Genomic DNA, 15,917 nt, shown 5'->3' on the forward strand with positions numbered 1-15,917 from the left:
TGTGTGTGTGTGTGTGTGTGTGTGTGTGTGTGTGTGTTTGAATGTGTGTGTGTATGTGGTAACAGTGCATGGCAAAGACTGACAGCCTGTGTAATGATTTTCATTCACTTGAACAACGATACAAATTAGCGAATGGAAAGAGGACGTCGGGGTGAGTTTGTGCATGTGTGTAGAGAGAGAGATCCAGAGAGATGCAGAGAGAGATAGAGAGTGAGAGACAGAGGAAGAGGAGAACAAGAGAGATGCTTGAGAGAGAAGTGAGGCAGAGAAGAACAAGTAAGACAAAGTCCAAAAAATGAAGGAAAAAGATGAAAAGAGCAGGTGAAGGGAGAGAGCTAGGATGCAAGGAGTAATTCAGATGGGAAATCGAAGACAGAAGGAGGAGGCAACAAGAGGGGAGACACAACGGGACAATAGCAGAGAAGAAAAATGGGAAAGGACAACCCATTCACACTCCCAACTCTTAAAAAACTGACGGCTGGTCAGTGTCTCGTCAGATAGCAAAAATCCCCATTTAGTGTCTGTATGGAACGCACCAGGCAGAGCAGCAGCTCCACCGCGGCGCTGTAAGATGACGGAGCATTAAGGGTGGCAGCAGTAGCGAGGAGTATGAAAGACTCAGTGTAAGGAGATTGGTGGGGGGGGTGGATTGGTCAAACATCCCAGAACTTTCACTCAGGAGACTTGGGTTGGTGTCCTGTTCTTCTCACTGAAACGTACACTCTGTAACCCCACCCGCCATCTTCTCCAAAACCTAACTGTCCCCTTCTAGTGTTGAATGTGAGTTTGATGTACGGGCTAGACGCTAATTGAGTAGCAAACGCCAAAGAAAACTGACAAAGCGTCTTTTTGATGCAATGGGAGTGAAAATGTGTTGGAAAGGAGGAGACTAGGAAACAGAGAATATACGAGAAAAGTAGAGAACATGAGGAGAGCAAGGACATCCTTTACAGTAGAGACCGAACATGAAGCAGGTTTTAACCCCGACTGCTGGATGTCAGTACGTTAGCAGTCTGTGTATAATAATCTCAACCAATGCATTGATTATGCAGGCATACAGCAGGCATACAGCTAGCAAATCACGCACCAACCCAGTGATGAGTGTGCCTATGTACCTTTAGGAGACAGCTCAAATCTTTAAAAAATTACTGCAGTTTTTCTTAAATTTCTCCACAAGACTCCTTTTTCTTCTTGTCTGTGTATGTAAAGATAGAAAAATCGACTAATCTGTAGTTTTGGTGTAAGTCGATAAATCATTTTTGCTGCACTCTTTCATGCTGAATGACCTATTTCAAAGATACCTATGTCAACACCTCTGCTAAAATCAAGATTTAAAGGGGTGCTTTTGCATAATGTATTGGTGGAGAATCTCAGTTTTACAGAACTTTTAATTAAATTTACTAAGCAACAAAATCCTGTGTTAGTCTACTAAGAGTTTCAGATTTGGGAGCCCACAGCTAACTTGAGCCTGCTCACAATCTTTGTATCCACTTTAAAGCAACTCTTCCCTTCTGAAATGCTGTTTGCAAAAGCCCTAATCATAAATTTAGACAGTAAACATAATGAGAGGCAGAGAAAGAATGTGAAGGCATCAGAGGAAGGAGAGCGAACACTGTGAAATAAGGATAAGAAGAAAAAAGAACAGATAGACAAGAAACTATTCCAACATACGTCATAAATAAGTTATGGCCGCCAAAGACTTTTTAGGTTTTTATTCAACGCCTCTAGGGGAGAGCAAAAGTGCAACAATTTGGTCAAGTGTGCAGTAGAAAAGCGGCAATAGCTATATTTGGGGAGGCGCATTGTTTTTAGCAGAAACGTTGACGAGTTGAAGGAAATCAAAAAGAATTGTGCTGTCAGCCAAGCGCGTTGTTAACAGCGTTAACACAAACCCATTTTAACGGCCTAAATCTTTTTATTGTGAGATTAACGTTATTTTTGGCCTAGCTAACTTTGTAGTTTTTTCACATGTCGCAACGTTAGTAACGTTAATAATTAGTAATCTATAATGTATTACATTTTGGAAGTAACCCAAAACTGGTGTGTAGTGATAACTAACAAAAAGAGCGTACATTGTAATTTCCCCACCGGGGATCAATGAACATTATAAATTAGTTTCAATTATAATGTGAGGATTTAATACTTTAAGTACGTTTTCTTGATGATACTTACATACTTTTATCAGTATAAGATATGGCCATACACATTTCAACAGCTCTTCCTCACCTTAATTCTCCTTGATAACAAATAGACACACACACACACACACACACACACACACACACACACACACACACACACACACACACACACAGTATCCCCTCTTTGCACAAATGTAAATGCTTGCCAATAAATCTGTGTATTTTGAAGGCATGCTTCTGTTGAATAATAAATGACCATATGGGAAAGTTGCTCTCTGAACTGAGGGCTGCGAAGGAGAAGCGAAAAAGAAGAAGAAACAACGAGGAGGGGGAGGAGAAAAAGGAAGCAGACAGATGCCTGTAATGAGGAAACACTACTGCACTTTGCCTCTACCCATTTACTGTCAGAGTTAATCAGACAGGATGGATGGATGGATGGATGGAGGGATGCAGGGATGCAGGGGAGAGCGAGGAAGATGATCGGAGAGGTGAGGGAAAGAGACGCGTGGAGGTAAAAGGACTGTAAGAGCAGTTGGGATTAAAAGAGCTGGAACAGTGAGAGAAAAGTAGAGAATGAGGGATAAGAGGGGAAAAAGAGGTAAGCATAAGGGTGGAGAGCAGATGGAGCAGAACAAATGTAAAAGACGGTAATTAGTGAAAAAAGTGGGAGAAAAGGAAGAAAGGAAAATGAGACTGAAGATTTCTGAAGGGTAAAGGGATAAAAAAAGTTTAGAAAGAGACAAAAAGAAGGGAAGAAATATAGAAATTGGAGAAAGGGAAGCAAACGATGTGAGGGGGAGGAAAGAAAGTTAGGAGTGGAAGTGTGGAAGTGTGGAGATGGGAAAGGAGGAGAGGAAGAGACAGGAGGCCGGTAGATTACCATTTATTCAGTGTGCCGAAGGGATTTCCAACATGGCAGCAACTGTTTGTGTTTGGCAGATGGCCGGAGGAAGAGCGTGTTAACACTTCAACTCAAATCAGCCCTTTCCAACCGAGAGAGAGAGAGGGAGAGAGAGAGAGAGAGGGAGGGAGGGAGGGAGAGGTAGTGGGTTTGTGTGTTTGGTAAGTTATAAGTTTGTGATAGCGCTTTAAATCTCTGCACATAAGTTTATATTATATTACATCCAGCCTTTACATTTATGGATATCATTTTTTTTGTTTTTGTTTCATATTACTTAGTACCTTGCATTGCTATATTTGCTATGTAAATTGATTTATGTAGCCTGATTAATATAAATCATCCTAATATTGTGTTCATGTTCTTATAACTGTTTATTGTGTTCTGTCCGAATATTTGGTAAAAATTGTGTGTTGATGCTCTGGAACCTTTAATGCCAATAAAGCCCCTTTGAATTACATTGGAGAGAGAGAGAGAGAGAGAGAGAGAGAGAGAGAGAGAGAGAGAGAGAGAGAGAGAGAGAGTGGGGTATTGAAACGTGTGTGCAGAAGGGAGAACAGAAGAGAAGAACAAAAAAGAAAAGATCAGTGTGACACAGAAGTCACAGAAAATAAGATGTCCTCACAAGGATAGAGAGATTATCTCAGCTGCCTCTGAGGGGATTTTTAGGGTCAGATCTCGGGTGTTGGTTCAATTCTCACAAATTCAGCTCCCCTCGTCCTGATCTGCCGAGGCTCAGTGACAGTTTGCTCGGGTTAGAGGTGTTGTCTCTACATGGAGACCAAAAAGATTTCCCAGGCGACTAGGTCAGACTTTAATGTCGTGTGTAGGGCTCGGTACTGCATTAGATACTTTTTAGGCACAGACAGATTTTCCTATAAAGTATAAAGTATCGCAGAATGCCTCGGAAAAAACAAATTCTGGTCAGGCCGATCACATTGGGTATAGAGTCGGTGGGCGGGCTAAACATAAGAACGGCAGAGCAGCGACAGTTCCCTGCTACTTGAAAACAAAGAAGATGGCTGCCGCTGCTGAAGAAGACTCTGGAAGACTTGTCCAGTCAAGCTCTGAAGTCATTCTTAAAAAAGGAAGATGTGTTTGGAGTTTAAAGTTGAATATATCAACCAGCATTGCTCTGGTTGGTTGTAGCGCTATCCTATGGAGAGGGGAATATGTAAGCCCGTTAATCCCGCCCCTCCGATTGCGCCCTGCCAATGGTGAGTTCCCAGACCCAACATCTGGATGTGGGTCTGGCTTGTCAGGTTAATAATGTCTGTGATTGGCTGTCTAATGTTACATTTGGTAGAGAAACGCAGGAGGAATTCTGCGTTACACAGAGGCAGGGTCACCTACAAAGAGTTGTGCCGTAATGTGAAATGTTATAATGGCTTTCTTTTTTTAAATGTTAACGCACCGGTATCAAAGTCACGGTGTCGGCATCAAAAGATTTTAGAACAACACCCATCCCTAGTAAATGGTGCCTCTTCTTCACTTAAACTTGAGCCCTTCCGGCTGATTATAGTGTTGCCATCTTTTTCTTTTTTTCTCTCTACTATTGTTCAGAAAATGTTAGATGTCATGTTGTTAATGACATCTAATTGTTTAACTCGCCACTGAGGTTGTTCACCGAGTCAGTTCGCGGTGTGGAATCATGCACCATTTCAGGTGTAGGGCTCGGTTTTCCAGAGTTAGCTCAGGAGATTCAAGAGTATATAGTCATATTGTTACTTTTCTTTGTAAGTAGTGGATCAGTATAGGTTTCTGAAAAAAGACAGAAGAGCCTTTTAACCATATATTTAAAGTTTCAGCATGCAGCCAATCGGTCGGCCTGTCTCGCAACTTCCTCGTTCTAATGAAGAAAGTTGATTCCCCCGGGGACCTTTTAAAACATTTCCCCAGAGAAAATGAGCCTTTGTGCAATCACAGCAAGCAAGATGGACAGTTTCCATTACCAGGACCTTGTAATTAAAGGATTTGTACTAATAGCAAATTTATCATAATTCCTGTTGGCTATCAAGCCCTTGACAGGCTATTTCATTTCAGCGCAATGTTTCATTTTAAAACCTTCAGGTTAGTGCAGTGTCTTTGCTTTGACATCTAAACCCTCGTAATGAGATGTGTACACACGCACCGATCTGTACGTGCAAATACACACACACACACACACGTGCACACACACAAGCACACATACTTGAATTGTAAAATGTAGGGGCACAAGTGCAGTCTTCTGGATTATACTGGTCATCCATGTGGGTCTAATTGTATAGACATGTGCAAATACCCCTGCACGCTCGTTCAATAAAACTCCAACCAACCACTGTGCCTCGATTGTTCCGTCCTAATAGAGGCCGAAGGTCGCCCGGTACAAGATAACAAGCACGCACACACATCATTAGTGCACACGGAATCTTTGCAAGCACTTGACTTATTACACGGCGTCACATTCACATGCTAATTCAAACTCTGATGGCCAAAAACACACACACACACACACACACACACACGCACACACACTGTTAGAGCCATTTTTGCTTTCACAGAATGAACCTGAAACCGTGACACACACACACTCCCGCTCCGTGCAGTCTGCACCTCACTGTGCACATCATTACTGCAGCCTGTCTTTTCACCAAAATGAAGCTTCATTTTAACAAAATGTCTCTCTGTATAAAACAGACTGCAGGCTTTGATCATCAGGCGCGACTGAAATAAAATCCCTCCGCAAACAGAGTTATTTTTTTGTCACAGTAGTTTCCTGTATCAGTCTTACAGAAGTTAGGAAATGAGTCTGAATAGGCTTTGATATTGCATTTTGGAAGAAGATGGATCTCATTAAATGTGCATGTTCTTATTTTATTTTTAATTAAACATGTGGTTTTGTTTTTATTTAATATGTCTCACTGTCAGAGGAAAGGAAGTGTGAATGTCAACTGTTCCAGTGAAATGTTATAATCCCTTAAAAGCGCCCGGTGCATTGGTCTTGACTGATTTTTATATTTAAAAAAAAAGTAACAGCTACAATAGAGGTCTTTAGAGTTACTGCAGGACGGCCACCCTGGAAATATATATTAACTTGAACCCAACCTATTATCAGTAAAGATGCCGTAAAAAAAAAAAAAACGTTTTAATTTACACACCATTGATGATAAGCTAAGTAAGGTAGCCATCCGCAGATAGTTACACTGGTACAACTTGCTGTATAAATAATATATGGATATTGATCCATCCATTTTTATCCATCTGGCCAAGTTTAATATGCAACTACATTTTTATAGAATATACTGTATGTGAAGTAGTAGGGGGTCCCTGCTTTGTCAGCTGAGAAGTCATTAGCCTAAAACAAGTTGAGGACCCCTGTTCTACAGGCGTATGACTCTCAGCAGGCGGTTACACGTCCAACATTCTGGTTGGACAGAGGAGAAGTTCAGCGTGATTTATGGTTCTGAGAAGGCTCCACGCAGCAGGGTGGCTCTTTCACACTAGCCTGAGTAGCGGCCTAAAGTTTATCCTTGTGTGTGCGTTGATCTGTTTAAGAGAAAAAGCCGGGCTGTCATGTGTGTGTGCGTGGGGAGTGTGTGGCAGAGCGAGTGAGATAGTGATGTGATTAACTTCAGAGCGAGTACAGACTCCAGAGTCATAGTGAGTAGAAAATGGTTAACCCTAGGTGGAAATGCAACGCTACCAAGCAACGGCCAAGCAACGTGCGTCACCGAGGCAGTGAGAACCAGAAGACACCAGACCAACCCAAGCTTCAGTTAAAACTTTACTGTGTAACTTTTTTACATTGATGAACGTCCGTTACATTCAAGCCATCGCCAAATGACTTGCTACAAAGCTAATTAAGACTATTAACTCTCTGTATGTCTCAGTCCAGCTATGTTCAGAAGATTGAGTCGTCCGGCAGCTTTCTTGTGCAGAAACTTGAGTGAAGTGAAGATAATGACCTCTTCTGAAGAGTCATCATGTTTTTTAATCTTCAGTGTCTTCCTTGGTTACTAGCAACTTTGTAGAGGAGGGGTGGGGGTGGTGTGCGAATACTGAAGGCTTGCATCATGTGGACGCGTGGACAGTGTTGTCATCATTACTTAGGATTTCTCATGGGGGGCGACAGAAACTCATGGCTTTAGATAGATTTAATGGAGAATGTTTTTTGTAGTAACGACCAATTGAAGAAAAACTAATCGAGCAACAAAGCACCAAATGAATCAAGCCAAGCCAAACCAAACTGGACTAACTCAATTAAAAAAGTGACTTGAAAGACAGCATACTGAAACCAACCCAGACTGACCTTAACCAGGCCAAACTTCACTAGGCCCAACCAAGTTCAAACTGAGCTAAATGAAATCCATACCACAGTCACACTGAGCAGAAAGTACTGCATTAGCGGTCCACCTATGACATTGCGGTACTCACAAGCGATGATGTTGCCATAGCGATTCTTGTTGCGGTTCTCATCCTTCTTGGCCGTTTCCCAGGGCGCCGTCTGTCCCTCTGCCAGGGCCTGAACATACACATGTACATGAGCACACACAGCCACACAACAAGTTCATATTGAGGTATGAACACAAAAATATGCATGCACATATGGCCTGATGCCCAGAGATTGTACTTTGACACATGGGCAGGCAGAAGTTAAAATAGCATCATGAATATTAATAAAAAGAAATCTACTCACTCTTTATCACTTGGGGCAGTGAGGGTGTTATGGCTGAAACCTAACAGAACTCGTTGGGTTTTCAGAAGATGGCATGTCAAATGTCATCTAGCTGTTATATCATGTATAACTTTTTGTACTATTTGTTTGTGCAACTTTACATTGTCTAAAGTCATTATTTGGTTCCCCCTCTGCCACCCCACTTAAAAAATCCTGGCATTGCCCCTGCATCTTAGGACATAAAGGAACTCTCCACTTAGGCCGGCTCCACACTGGCTGCGTCGCGCGAGTGTGGCGTCACTACACCCCAGAAACGTGTCTGACGCTGCGCTGCTGTTGCTAGGTGACGTACAGGGAGGGCTATCTTGCGACATAGCCCCAACAGAGTCAAACTCTGAAAAAATGTAAATATATAGGCACCTGATTTGATTAAAGCAAGACAACGTCGGCAGTAATGACAGCAAAATAGGTTACAGAATATTTTGTTCTGTATGACATGTACAACATCTTTTTTTTTTACATTTATACCTGCAATGATGTTAAAACCTAGAGACTTTCAAATATCAACATGTCATTTATCAATATGTATTTGTGTGAAAATGGCATATAAACATCTTTTTCGTATTCTATTTAGCCAGAAAACGCCTATTTTTCACGCGACACATGCCATTTCTAGCATGTACTCAAGCCGTGTGTGAGACGTGCGTGTCACGCAGGCAGTGTGTAACCTGTTAACATGAGAGCTGAAATGAAAACGGACACGCCAAGCAGCTGACACGCTCGCGCCACGCATCCAATGTGTAGCCTCCCTTACTTCATACATTGTTAGATTCCTTGGTTTTAATTTTCTCTAGACTACTTCAAAGCAAAGCTTCTAATTAGCCAACTTCAGGCCTAAAAAGTTAGACCTTCCAGCCAGCAAGTGAACACAGCACAAAAGTTATGAAAGCTATGTTCTAATGACAGAAATCCAAGGTCTATCGATTCAAATCAGCTCAGTTTGTCCTTTGACCAGATGACTGTCCACCAGATTTTGGCCAACTCAGGGATATTTTGCTAATCACATGACCAACAGGCTGGGGTGAAAACATCAACCCACTCCCACTTTATTGGCAGAGGTAATGCGCTTGAGCGCCCACACTGAATTAGAAAGCAACCAGCAGCGAGGAGAAACCTGGCGGTGGATGGAACCAAATCTATTCCTGGGCTGAAATGAGAAAGTGAAGGTAAACTACACGCAAGCTGAGAAAAGACAAAAAGTGTTGGTTCATTGCTCCGTTTGTTTGGTCTGAAAGAGAATATCCTGTCGGTCCTTTGTTGGAGGAGAGAGAAGACAGCATGTTGTTTCTGCCTGCTGTGATGCCGGCCCATGTGACAAGCTTTCCAAACAGAGCAAGGACAGAATGTGTGAGTGTGTACGTTAGCAGACATTCATAGGTTATAGTGAGGTTCTTGAGTGTGTGTAAGTGCATGAGTGTGTGTACTATAATTTTGCATAATGTACTCTACATGGATGTCCCATATGCGTACATGATACAAATATGTGTGTATTGTCTGTGTGTGTGTGTGTGTGTGTGTGTGTTTGTGTGTGTGTGTGTGTGTGTGTGTAAGATCATTTTCAAGCTCTTGCTAAGCAACCAAACCCCAACTCTCAAAGGTTGCCATATGGACACTGGACTATTTTAGAACAACCATTATTAGACACTGGAAGAGGTCACACACACACACACACACACACACACACTTACACACATACACACACATTCTCCCTATAGGGGCAAGTACACCATCCTTTCAGTCCATTAAGGGCTTAAGACCAGACAACAGCTTTAACTGTCAGACAATGATATGACCTACATACACACACACACACACACACACACACACACACACACACACACACACACACACACTATACTAGACTGTGACAGAAAAACAGACACATAAACTCATCGCTCTATCAAGCAGAAAATGGATTCTTTTAAAGTGGCATATGGGCCTCAGAGATTGTGTGTGTGTCTGTGTGTGTGTGTGTGTGTATGTGTGTATATATACTGTGTGTGTGAATTGTCTGTGTTACATACATTCATTTACAAAGATGAGACTAAAATAAGTTTTAGACATTAAAGGCGGACATTTCTGTAAGAGGGGTGTGTGTGTCTGTGTGCGTTTTGCAGACATCATTGGTTGGCTGCCCTTTTTATCAACGTGAACAAAAAAAAGATTTTGTCTTAATCAAAACTCCTCTCATATAAATTCCCTTGCCTTTTGGGGATTATTAAAGTTCTATATTAAAACAGAGTGGGGTGGGTGGACAGAGGATACGAAACACACACACACACACACACACACACACACTCACTGTTGCTGTTGAACCAGTGCGTGGCTACTTTAGTTTTCCTTTCTGCAATCATGGTTAAAATTACTCAAATAATTGTATTTAAAAACTGAAAACCAGACTGCCACACGTTGAAATTCCAGCAGGTTTGTCTGCCACATCCACCGAGGACAACGTTGGTTTCTGTCATCCAGTTTGGCCACTACACCCTAGCCTGAGAGTGCTATACCTCAAGTAAGAAAGGGAATAGTTGCAATTGCCTAAGCTCTCACATGATTGTCTAATGCATAGGTAGGACAAATTTCTGCTACCATTGTACCTAGTCTCAATTTGAATCAAAAGACACTAAAAAACGTCACAAAAACACAAGAGTTCATCATCACAAAGGCTATTTGTTAAGTTCAATCAAGCAACATTGTAAGACATCAGATTAAAGGTTAGGATATAGTGGCCACAGTCTGAAGACCGACTAGCCGGTCTTCAGACCATGCAGAATATTCATTTAAATCCCAGTGGGGAGCGACATGCTGACAGTGGGGCTGCTGTCGCTGTTAGTGGGGTTAATGGACTTCAGCACTGGAGGTCACAACACACGCAGACGGTGACAAGAAGACACCATACGGGGTGTGGTGGGAGACGCACACACGCACACACACACACAAAAGCAGAAAATCAACAAATCAACATAGAAGCATGTTATTCCAAAGTGACTGAAAACAACCAGCATGCAACTATAAGTGGGTTTGTGAACACACTTTTAATAGACAGAGCATGAGAATATGTATACTTTCCAGTCTCTCTCCATTAGCTGTTAGCAACAGGTGGCACTACTTATAAAGCTCAATTATCTCTGTCTCTCTCTGTCTCACACGGGCACACACACACGCACACACATACACACACACCCTAGAAAATAAATCACATTTGCTCTCCTCTGAAACGTATCAGTGGGTATAAACCAAAATGACAGGAAGCAAATGAAAACATAACGTACGGCCTCACGGAGGGAAAATGCACAGTTGGTAATAGAAAATATTCATTCTTTTGAGAGTGGGAGGGAAAGGACTCTTCCTCTTGTCTTTTCAAGCATTTATTTTTGCAGCCATAGAAAAAGCAAAAGAAGGATGAATAAAGGGAAGAGAGAACGGAAGAAGGGTTTGGTACGGTGATAAATAAACGAAAGCGAGGGAACGAGGATTCGGAAGGGAAATGATCCCATGGTGGAGCGCCCATGACAAAGAATGATCATAAAAATGTCTGTCTATGATAAACTGGGTTCAAAATAAACAGCCAGCCCTGGCAGCGATGGGAAGACAAAGTAAAGGAAAAGCAATGCGAGAGCAGAGGGTGAGAGATGTAATAAGGAAAAAGGCAGAGACGTGGGACGGGATGAACCGAAGATTAAGAAACAGGGGAAGAAGCAGAGACAAGGAAACACATTTGCAGTAAAATGACATAATCTAAATAAAAGGAGGATTTAAGCAGAGCAAAGAGGGAGAGGGCAATTGATTGCTGGGAAACAGAATGATGGAGAGAACAAGGAAAATGAGGAAAAGAGAAGACATTTTTTTTTGACAAATTGGGAGAAAAGACACACTGACCGGAAGAGAGTATAAAACTGGAGCTACGAAAGTGGAAGAAAGAAACCAGGAAACAAATAAACCAAGTCTGGCCTGTTTGCTTTGTGATCATTAATATTAATAAGGTACAGAGTTAATAATTGATAAGAGTCTTCCGTCCTCATAAAACCAAATGCAAGCCCACAATCTCTCTCATTCACACACACAAACCAACAGGGGAAGAGAGGAAATACGGATGTTGCATTCGCAAAATAAAGGAATCGGATTACCAAGCTGGCGATGCAAACATCAGTTATTTAGTTTATTTCAAAATAGATTATTGAACCATTAACTGAAAACTAATAATATGTGCCCTGGGAAACACTTGGACATTAGTCAGAGTAATATTGATACTCTCATATATAATCTGAAGCATGTGGCAGATTCAGAGTTGGCCTGCTTACTCTACTGGTCAGTTGTATCGTGGTGGAAGGACATTTCTGTCAAACCCGTGCTTTTGATTTATTGGAACTTTGCAGTGTACCTGCTGACTTGTATTCAGGGTCATGGGGTTAGCAAGAGGCAAGTATACACCCCAGACATTGGTTGTGCGTGTGTGTGTGTGTGTGTGTGTGTGTGTGTGTGTGTCTTCACCTCATATTCCTCTTTGAAGCCATAGCCCTGTCCACATTTCATCTGGGTGATGTGTTGAAGGAGGTCTGCTACTCGAATAGCAGGCTGAAACTGGCCTGCCTGGAACTGGCCTGCAGGAACAGAGAAAACGGTAAACAGTACTGTATAACCAGCCGGCTTATGGAATAACCAACTGGCTACCTGACTTTACGACGCAGCTGAAGGCGTGTGTTTCCTAGCCGACTGCCTGCTGCTCTGGCAGCCTAACCTTTAGCAGTGGGAGCGGTGCTGTGAGCCATGGTGTTGCTGCAGTATGACTACTCTCCTACACTGGTGCTACGATGGGAACTTTGGTTCGCTTAAACTACTGACTAATGGACGGGCTAACTAACTAATGAAGCAATACAATTGACTGACTGACTATCTAAATGGCTAGTTAGCTAACATACTTAACTACTAACTAACTGACTGACTGACCATGGCAAGCCAAATCAACTAAATGACTGGGTAGCTAACTGACTAACTAGCTAACTCATCTTGCATTTAACCAACTGATTGACCTTACTATTGGCTTAGCAATTTATAAGCCTAACCAAAGGACCGACTATCTACGTCACTTGCTGACAAACTAGCTATCTAGCTGACTGACTGTCAGAGATGCTGACTGGCTAACTTGCTAACTAACTACTGGCCAACTACTAAACTGACTGACTATTAATCGAGCTGGCTAACTAACTAACAAGCTGGCTATTTAACTAACTAACTGACATACCGGCAAGGTGGAAACATAACCACATAACTAACTGGTTGGGTTACTGACTAACTACCCATCTAGCTGACTGACTGGCTAATTAAGAATGTATTTGTAGTAACTAACCACATGGTTGACTAACTAACTAACTAACTAACTGACGGAGTGGCTACCAAAGTGGCTGACTGACTAACTAAGTCACTAACTAACAAAGTGAGGTACTACCTAAGTCCTGTGCACATACCACTCTGGTAGGAGAGCTCCACGGACTCACAGCCTCCGTAGGGAAAACTCTGCAGGGTCAGAGAGGGCTGGGCGAGTGACGGCTGGCTACCGTCTGTTAATGAAAAGAGAGGGAGACAGAGGGAGGGATATGTTACCATGGCAACTGTCTTCCCCTCTATGACAAACCCCAACACGCTCCGTATATACTATGTGCGCTGCATACCTACTGTATGGACACACTCTAGGGGAGAGAAGATTGGCCGCCGATGACAAGTGATTTAAATGACTCGCATAACACCCGGAGTCTGGATTGGTGGGCATGACAGTTAATTGGAATATCTCTCCACCAATTAAGGAAGGGACAGGTTGATTGGATGAGTGCATGGGTTGTATTAGTTGGGACCGATGGATGGACAGATTAAGGGTGAGGGGACAGAGGGACTGATGAAGTCACATGTCAAGAACAGCGTGAGAGAACCGAACGAGGGAAGCCTTTTTGTGGAGGAAGCGTGTTAAAGCGAATGTCAGAAATAAAAATGCTACATCCAGTCCGTAGAAGAGAAAAAGGACACAAAGGCCCTAATATGATTACAGGGTTTATTTGTATCATCACTTCTATTTATTGCTAGGTCACCTTTTGTACATCAGCCAAGCAATTAAACTCAAATTCTCTTTTAAGGTGAGTCTAAAAGGTCTTTAGAGAAACTAGTGGATGGGGACACACGTATGAAAAGATGGAGGACACGGGGTGGAGACAGAAGTAAAAGAAAAAGAACAAAAGAGAAATGGAGGAGAAAAGGAAATAAAAAACATGTTAAAATGGAAAGAATTCTATTATTAGACTGTTCATCTTTTAATGTTCTCTTTGTGGTTTTAAGAAATAAAATGCCCTTTCAGTTCAGTGCTGTGGCGATGTGGCTGCAGGCAGAGTGTGTGTATGTGTGTGTGTGTGTGTGTCAGAAGGAGAAGGGGTAGTATAAAACTGCATGACTCTGTTTTCTTAATGGAGCTATTTGCATGTTAATGACGGCTGTGGATTCATTAGTGGCCTGAAGTGGCTTCCCTAAACGAATGAAGAACGAGCCGGCCACGGGTCACTCTGCAGCGACTACTTGGTTTTGTGTGTGTGTGTGTGTGTGTGTGTGTGTGTGTGTGTGTGTTAGTGCTTACTTTATCAATATTTAGCCAAGACAATTATTCTATATTCTCCCCGTAGCCTTAACCAAGAGTGACCAAAACATAACCATAAAAATCTTGCTGTAGTTACGTTATGTATTTGTAGTTTAGTTATTAGAGTTTATAACTGATTGCAACACACTGACGGCATCACTACCACTACTGTCTTACACAAAGAGAAAACATATTTGTGCACAACAATACACACACAAACACACACACACACACACACACACACACACACACATACGCACACACACATACACACTTCCTTTGTGTGTGTGTGTTCCCAGAGCTCTTGGCAGCTGCCTTCCAAGGTCACTTGTGTGTGTTTGGTGTGTTGGAATGTGTAAGTTCATCCTCACATGGATGTGTGTGTCCGCTCCTGAATACAAGTGTGTGTATTTACATGCCTACCTTTCAGTTTGCGTGTGTGTGTGTGCGAGACATAGAGACATATGGAGATTGTTGAGTGTGTGTTTGACAAGAGAGATGCATTGATTGAGAAAGTGATATAAGTGTGTGTGTGTGTGTGTGTGTGTGTGTGTGTGTGTGTTAATGCAGTCCTTCATGCTTGGACGTGTGCTATATAAAGTTCCCTCCTCCCACCTTGGGACTTTCTTAAGATTCAGTTATGGATGACTTGGACTCAGAGTGTCACTGTGTTAACTCCTTCGACCCAACCAGCTGTCTACCTGTGTCTCTATATTCTATACAAACCGCAGTACTTGGGGTGTACCTTTCCATGATTTATGCAAATAAAATTCTGCTTTGTTTTGTTTTTGTGTCTGCAGTCAGTTCTATGTTATGCAGTCAAATTGTTGAGGGTCCTATTTTATTTATTGTTGCAACACAATAAAGACAACAATACAGGACAAGACGCCATTTTTTTCTGTCGGTTTTGTTGCTTTTTTAAGGCTCGTTGTCTTGGCTTTTTTACATCCTGTTTTGTCAGTTATCATTCTCCAAATGTCTTTATCAATCTGAATCCATAACACAACAAACGTTGAGGATGAGTCTTTTCACTCCTGCCTCCTTAAGAGAGGCAAAAACAGTCCCATGTTTCTATTTTTAACTTGCATAACATGGATAGGTGCGCCATTGATTTACCGGTCTAGTCATACTGAGTGGGAATGACCCGAACTGAAGGTAATTTAAAACCCTAAAAGATTTGGGTGAGATAATAACCCGGTTACTGATGTTAAGCTGTTGGCCAGAACTGTGTTCAAAGTATAATGTTCTACAATTTAAATGGACAGCGACCAGCCAACTGGAAGCGAGGAGTTCTGGTAGACATTTTATAATCCATGATCATTTACTGACATCCTTGATGCCCACCAACTGGCAATTACTGTTAAGCCCAATCCTATTAAAGACATGACTTCAGTACATAAGTAACTGAATGGCAGAAGAAGACATAATTTCCAAACCCTGTTCTTACAGCGTTCATTACAGCATCAGCCAGCACACAAAGTAATTAGATCCGGAACGGTCAAACAATAATGGAAACTGAAATTGAAAGGATATTACAATATAACCATT

At 42.0% G+C, this 15,917-nt stretch overlaps 1 protein-coding gene across 13 annotated transcripts in view; it reads right to left on the reverse strand.

Moving 5' to 3' along the window:
- The window catches only part of ptprt (protein tyrosine phosphatase receptor type T), a 329,101-nt gene that overhangs the window by 46,905 nt on the left and 266,279 nt on the right, over nucleotides 1–15,917 (reverse strand). For all 13 annotated transcript variants that reach the window (XM_034869764.1, XM_034869761.1, XM_034869760.1 and 10 more), the window contains 3 exons: nucleotides 13,219–13,311; nucleotides 12,245–12,354; nucleotides 7,453–7,540 (listed from right to left, as the gene is read on the reverse strand). In XM_034869764.1, coding sequence (XP_034725655.1) covers nucleotides 7,453–7,540; nucleotides 12,245–12,354; nucleotides 13,219–13,311 — 291 coding nt within the window. The remainder of the gene's footprint in view (nucleotides 1–7,452; nucleotides 7,541–12,244; nucleotides 12,355–13,218; nucleotides 13,312–15,917) is intronic.

Source organism: Etheostoma cragini, chromosome 4 (genome assembly GCF_013103735.1).
Source record: "Etheostoma cragini isolate CJK2018 chromosome 4, CSU_Ecrag_1.0, whole genome shotgun sequence".
In the NCBI taxonomy this organism is placed as follows: Eukaryota; Metazoa; Chordata; class Actinopteri; order Perciformes; family Percidae; genus Etheostoma; species Etheostoma cragini.